The sequence below is a fragment of the Cimex lectularius genome, unplaced genomic scaffold (genome assembly GCF_000648675.2).
Source record: "Cimex lectularius strain Harlan isolate CLEC.00 unplaced genomic scaffold, Clec_2.1 scaffold415, whole genome shotgun sequence".
Classification (NCBI taxonomy): Eukaryota; Metazoa; Arthropoda; class Insecta; order Hemiptera; family Cimicidae; genus Cimex; species Cimex lectularius.
This window is the reverse complement of record NW_019393002.1, coordinates 87,517-94,802: the sequence shown is the minus strand read 5'-3', so window position 1 is coordinate 94,802 and position 7,286 is coordinate 87,517. Positions and strand designations below refer to the sequence as shown.

At 31.2% G+C, this 7,286-nt stretch overlaps 1 protein-coding gene across 1 annotated transcript; it reads left to right on the top strand.

Annotated features, from left to right (window-relative positions):
* Positions 1-2,663: 2,663 nt before the first annotated feature.
* LOC106666464 (microsomal glutathione S-transferase 1-like) lies at positions 2,664-7,084 on the top strand. Its single transcript, XM_014393672.2, has 3 exons — positions 2,664-3,064; positions 3,886-3,968; positions 6,734-7,084. Exons 1-3 carry the CDS (start codon positions 2,828-2,830, stop codon positions 6,981-6,983), a joined length of 570 nt encoding a protein of 189 aa, XP_014249158.1. The 5' UTR covers positions 2,664-2,827; the 3' UTR covers positions 6,984-7,084.
* The last annotated feature ends 202 nt before the right edge of the window (positions 7,085-7,286 follow it).

Below are 7,286 nucleotides of genomic sequence, written 5' to 3'. Positions count from 1 at the left end.
TTTTAAAAAAATTGATGATAAATTCCCTCTCCTAAATATTAATGATATATTAGATAAATTAGGCAGGTCCCAATATTTTACCTCTTTAGATCTAGCTTCCGGATTCCATCAAATAGAGATGAGTCCGGAAAGCACTGAAAAAACAGCCTTCTCTACAGAAACTGGTCATTATGAATTTTTAAGGATGCTGTTCAGCCTAAAAAATAGCCCGCCCACCTTTCAGCGAGTAATGATCAATATTCTGAGGGGGATAAATAATGAAATATGTTTATGTTATTTAGATGACATCATAGTATTCAGTACAAGTTTAGAAGAGCATATTTCAAGGTTAAAATTAGTTTTTGATAGGTTGAGAAAATATAACTTCAAAATCCAACCTGATAAAACAGAATTTCTTCGTAGCAGATTCTAGGTAGCATATTTAGGGCATTTGGTGACACCGAATGGAGTGAAACCAAATCCAGATAAAATATATGCCATAAAAAATTACCCCTTACCCAGAACGCAAAAAGAAAGAAAAAGCTTCCTCGGACTGTTAGGATACTATAGAAAGTTCATCAAAAATTTTGCGCAGTTGACAAAACCTATGACAAAATTTTTAAAAAAGGATAGTAAAATCGACATAAAAAATCTAGAATACGTCGAAAGTTTTGAAACCTGTAAAAACATATTATCTAATGATCCAATATTAAAGTATCCAGATTTTGAAAAACAATTTAACCTAACAACAGATGCGAGCAATGTAGCAATTGGTGCCATCGTTAGCCAAAATTTTAATGGAGCGGATTTACCAATTGCTTACGCTAGTAGAACTTTAAATGAAACAGAATCAAAGTATTCCACCATAGAAAAGGAATTGCTTGCAATTGTTTGGAGTACTAAATATTTCCGGCCTTACTTGTATGGCAGAAAATTTAAAATATTTAGTGATCACAAACCTTTGCAATGGCTATTTTCCCTTAAAGAGCCAAACTCGAAACTGACAAGATGGCTTCTAAAACTGGAGGAATACGATTATGAGATCATTTATAAAAAAGGTAAATTGAACCAAAACGCGGATGCCTTGTCCAGAGTCCAAATAAATATGGCCAGAGTAAAAGGTAAATATCCCAATAATTCCAAGGTTGATGATGAAGAAATAGATACCCTGCTAGATGAATTCTATGAAGAATTTCCAGAGCTAAGGGAGGAAAACCTTGCGAATTCAATTTTAGATTCTCCTGAAAGAGAAATCTTAAATTGGCCTGACACCATAGATAATGATTCCACATTCGTGAACAAACAATTGATCAATGGATTAGGATCCATCATAAAATTTATTACAGGTAATCTAGATTCTTACGATGGAGCTCAATTTAATAAAGATATTGAAAATCTAAAAGGTAGTCAAATTAATTTTGAAAAACAAATAAATTTGCAATATTCAATAATCAATGAACTCATTGAGGAATTTAATAAATCATTAACAGTAGTTGAAGAAAATACAGCCGAACTAAAATCAAAAATTTTAGCAGTAAATAAAAAATTAAACAATTATGTTGAATTAGAGAAATTAAGAGATACAACAAATTTATTACATATCACCTACGAAATACTATTAAATATAGTACAGGATATAGAAAACTCATTAACATTTTGTAAACTCCAGACTTTACACCCTAGTATTACATCTCCTCACAAATTGTTTAAGGAAATTACTAGAATTTCCACTTATTATGAGGATCAATTATCACTTGAAGTAAGTTTAAGGAACATTTTTGAATTAGAAAATTTAATTAGTGTGCAATGTAAAATTGTAAACAATCAAATTATTTATCTTTTACAATTACCCTTAATAAGAAAACAAATGTATGATTTATATAAACTAATTCCAGTACCAACAACACATAACTCTAATTTTATAACAATTGTTCCAAATGTAAAATATTTTCTGAAACCAAGAGCGAATTCAAATGAAATTGAACCTTTAGACAATAATTGTAAAAAATTTCAATCAATATCTGTATGCTCAATGCAATCGATTAATCTTGAAGAGAACAACTACAAGAAAGAAATCGTATTAACAGGAGACACAACATCCTGCCGATACACTAGTATCAATTTAGACAACAACTATGTAACCTGGATAGTTGAACTAAATCAATATTTAGCCAGCTTTCCCAAAGAAGAAATCGTCACAATAACAAAACATGGGGACACAATATCTAGAAGTCTACGCGGAATATTCTTAATAAATACTACATCAAGTAATGTAACATTTCGAAATAAACAGTTTCTTCATTCTTTACATACTTCTGGAGGTCCAAGGTTCCTCAACGAAGTTAAACTTAGTTTGAAAGAGGAACAACAGCCACGATTTACGATCAATGTAAAGCATGTCAAATTGAACCGACTATATGTTATAAATAATTTTCTCAAGTATAAAAATGAGATAAAATGCCAAATACAGTCAAGAAAACTATTGCAAAACGTGAATTTTACAAAACATCCTAACTATACACAACCAGCCAGAAATTTTTTCAAATTTCCCACTAAGTAGTTAATTAACTTAATTTAGGATCTGACTTAAGACATGAATTTATGCAAAAACAAAAAAATCGAAGGTTGTTATTTAAAATAAATTGATTCCATGATGCAACTTTATCACTTCGTTTCAAAATGAAACTTGTAGAAAATTTCCGAAAAATGACAAAAAAAATGGCCGAACGAAAAGTTAGTTAAAAGTTCGACTGCTAACCAGACGTATCACGACCTATAAATTCGCCTTGACTTGCAAAAGTGGCTTTAAGTTTAATGAACCCGTCGGGGTCATTTTCCCTTTTTACCAATGACCGAACGTCAAAGTCCAAGTAGGGCATTAAATCAACAAGAGGTATATCAATTATTATGGACTGTCGATCAGATCGATGACGGCCACCATCAAAGCTCCAGTCTAAAAGAAGCCATGTCACTCTTCACAACGGAAAATCCGGTCTTCGCAGGCTACGCCTTCTACAGTGCACTGCTAGCTTTCAAGATGCTGTTACTAGCTCTACTAACCGGTTATCAAAGATTTAGGAAAAAGGTGATGTAGAAGAGTCACCAAAAGTGCTTTTTTATTTGCTTCATAAATACGCGTAGTTGTAATACGTATGTATTAACAATGATCAAATGATTAAAGTGTATAATTTATTTTCATTAATTATACTTTTTATCTAAAGTCTTGGTTGAGATGAAAAAGCTACTGTCACAACCGGATTCGAACCCACAACTTTCGGCTAGCTTTTTCATCTCAACCAAGACCTTAGATAAAAAGTATAATTAATGAAAATAATTAATACGGTCAATAATAACTACTAAGTACATATTTGTGCAATTTATTTTTTCCATTTTCACCATTCTGCTTAGTGAAAAAATGATAATTTACTTGTTTTTATATACGTCAGTTAAACAAAAATTCTGGTCACAAAAAATATAGCTTGTTAGTATTTACGTTTGGGCATGCCTATTCCTGACCGTTTCGGTCAAATTACAATTTATATCCCTGGATGATGGAGTTCCACAGCAAAACCACTTCAACCCTCAACAAAATTTTGCATGGATGTATAAAAAAAAATGAAGGAACACACAAAGCAGCAACTGAAGATGTCGAAAAGACGAAACCTTTCAGGCAAAAACAGCGAAATTAGGCGAATCAAATATATCTGAATAGTTTCCATGCTATATTTTCTGCTGTTACCAAGGACAGACATTTTTGTTTGTATCAATGAAAAATTTATTGTTTCACTGAGCTGGTAAAAAGACAGTATTATTCCATTTGAATTTGGTCGATCTCCGCCATTTCATATTAGTACCGAAAAAAAAGTAACTACTAGAAAATGTAAATTTTTATTAAAACGTTTTCAGGCCTTCGTGAACCCCGAAGACGCCGCTCAAGCTGGTACTGAAGTCAAGCTTGTTCCTGATGAAGATGTTGAGAGGATTCGTAGGTGAGCCGAGGTCTAATAAACGGAAATCTATGCTTTTCTTGTCTCAATTGTCCTCCAATAAAAAAGGAAAAAATCACAAGCTAATACAGTAATCAATTATATATGGGTTGTAATCGTCCTGAGACAGTCACGATTAATTTACTATATTTCTTATATGTCGTGCTCGATTTGGTACATGAGGATGTTCAGATGCAAGAATACTGCTTTATTTTTAGCTGGTAAAAATGAATCTCGTCGTTCGTCTTGTGCAATACCAATAATTTAACTTTTATAATTTATATATTCAAATCGTTCGTTAAATTATATTAAGGAAGGTTTATTGATTTATTGATTAAAAGTCACAACCTTTTTAAATTCCCTAACGCATGTACACAGAGTATTTTTCCTTAACGCCCTCAAATATATTAATACGTAGCTTGTTGTGCAGTATTGATTATGATGCTTATTGCTTTTTTTTATTACGTATATCGAACATGTTTTAATACACGACAGTTCCATCTTTAAAGAAAGCACTTGTACCCTTAAATTGCATTTCCCTCGCATTCCACGTGACTTTTCTCACAAAATTTTGTAGGAATAATTTCCGTAAAAGATCACAAAATAATTTCGTCCATTATTAATTTGAAACTCAAATTGTGTAACACTGCTTGTAAATTAATTTAAATAAAAAAGATCTGAATATAGTTGAAAACGCCGTTCACGTCAAAAAGTTTATTAATTATATAAAAAGTAAATAAAACCGAAATTATCCCATTCTCCATGATTTGGTCTGTCTGACGATATTCACAATTTCACCGACTTCGGTGATCGATCTCAATTGTGAAATCGGCCACGATATTGATAAAATGACACATATCAAACCACTGAAGACGAAGAAATGCGTCTGGCAGATAAAACTAGCAAGAATAAACGGATCAGAGGGGGCGTCGGTGGTCGCAACGGCTAGGCGTTGTCACGACGCTCTTCACTGCAGGGTGAAGGTCCCGGGTTCGAATGCAGCGGTCCTTACAAATGGGCTTTTATACATGTATATCTAGACGATCTTTATTATAATCGTAAATACACACACGCACGCACGCACGCGCGCGCACACGCACGCACGTACATAATGTATATTATATATACATACATATCACATGTACATAATGTATATATATATATATATATATATATATATATATATATATATATATATACATTATGTACATGTGATATGTATGTATATATAATATACATTATGTACGTGCGTGTGTGTGTGCGCGCGCGCGTGCGTGTGTGTGTGTATGTGTGTATATATATATATATATATACATATACCGATATTTAAATTTTATAATTAATAATTTAAATATTAAAATTATAACATTTCATTATTTATGCTCAATACATAAATTAATTAAATTTTGTAATTAATAATTTTAATCAACCTCGGAGTTGCTTATGCACCAAGGTGGGTGACTCCCCCTGATCTATCAGGGGGAGGCCAGAGGCCTCCTAGGAGGTCTCGCAATTCTAATAATTTAAATAGAGATATTAATATTATAACATTCATACACAAAATAATTAAATTTTATATTAAACTAATATTGATTATGAAATCATTATATTTTAAAATTAAGAACTGTAAAATTAAAATTTTGCCCATCAAAATTGAAAATACACTGGCAAACTCAGGCCATTTCAGTCCTAAATATTTTATTGCCAATAAAATAATGAATAATAAAAATCTACATCAGAAATCAAACGTTGGTTTTTCCCCTTATGATAAAAAGCTTTAATTGACTTTAGACTTAATTTATTTGGGTCCTCTGTTCCGATTTTTGGAAGAAACAAGGCTATTTTACTATATATAGCAATGATATAAATCTTGTTTTTTTGTGTGTGTACTAAGAGTGAATGGTATGTAACTAATATATTTAAGAATGAGTGAGTGTGAGTGTGTTTAGCTGACAGCCCTTGGAGCCTTACTTCAGTGAAGGGTTGGAAAAGGCTGAGGTCTAACTCTGGACCTTAACCCAAAGTGGGCGATTCTCGCATCTCATCACGAATTCAATACAACAATATTTGTTTATTTTTTCTTGGTAGGTCGTTAATTTTAAAATTTAATATATTTTTTGTCATTCTGTCATAATAATCCGTGTTTCCCCTTAAACTAACTACCATGAATCAAAAGAAATTGGAAAAAATTGTATTTGCACCTTCCCTGTAAAATATTGTGTTGAGGTCTACAAAGTGATTAACATTTTGGTTATTAATTTTTGATAATCCTGCTGTGTGTTCTTTGTTTTTATTACAAATTTTATAGTTACATACAATTAAGTTACAATTATTAATGCTATATATAGCAAAATTTATCCTCCACGCTCCCTGGAGGTCTGTTGATGAGCTAAGCCCTGAATTGCTTAATTAAAAATTAAAAAATACTTAAAAAGGTTGGTGCACTTCAATTTATTCAAGAAACTTATGCAAAATATTGTTTAAACTATGTAAAATAGTTTGTAAACATATATAAAGTAAATATTTATTAGACATTTAATATACCATACACTGTGGTAATACAATGATTCCATAACCAGATAGCATGCACTATTAAGAATACTCTTTTATTTTATGTATTATAAGTACATAATACACTTCTTTTGTCATTATTTTAATTTTATTAAATATTAAAATGAATTGACAATAAAAATGCACAAGAACGTTTAAAAACATATGCGCATCACCACTATTATCATCTCATATAGAAATTATCATTTATTTTTTAGAGCCCACCTAAATGATATGGAAAATATCCCGATCTTCATGATCACAGGCCTCATATTTGTAGCATCGGATCCAAACGTAATATTTGCCTTAATGATGTTCCGGCTCTACACAATTGGCCGATTTCTACACACAGTGGTCTATACAGTTTATGTCGTGAAACAGCCAGCGAGGGCTATTTCATTCCAAATAGGGCTTATTACAAATGTTATTATAATATTTTATATATTTGTATCATTTCCACAACTTTGAGGTGAATTTCAATGTTAAGTTAATGATATACGTAATGGCTCATATGAGCTTCATTTAAAAATAAATAATCAAAACTCCTTACTGATAAACATTATTTTAGTTTTTACAACCTATTAGATTAATATTGGTTTTGTTATCTAAATGTGTTATTAGAATGTAATGTAAATTGGATAATTTTTAAGATCATGTTGGATTTTTATTAAAAAAATAAAAGATATAAGCAAGTAAAATTTTATGAGCCAGTTCTTTTCCTTGTCACTGTTCAGCTAGTTATTTAATATTAAATACTTTCAATTGGATAGA

Excerpts from the sequence above, each read along its gene's own strand:
- LOC106666464 (XM_014393672.2), top strand. The coding sequence starts at position 2,828 with ATGACCGAACGTCAAAGTCCAAGTAGGGCATTAAATCAACAAGAGGTA. Across the intron at positions 3,065-3,885 it reads ATCAAAGATTTAGGAAAAAG|GCCTTCGTGAACCCCGAAGA; the intron begins GTGATGTAGAAG and ends AAACGTTTTCAG. Across the intron at positions 3,969-6,733 it reads GATGTTGAGAGGATTCGTAG|AGCCCACCTAAATGATATGG; the intron begins GTGAGCCGAGGT and ends TTTATTTTTTAG.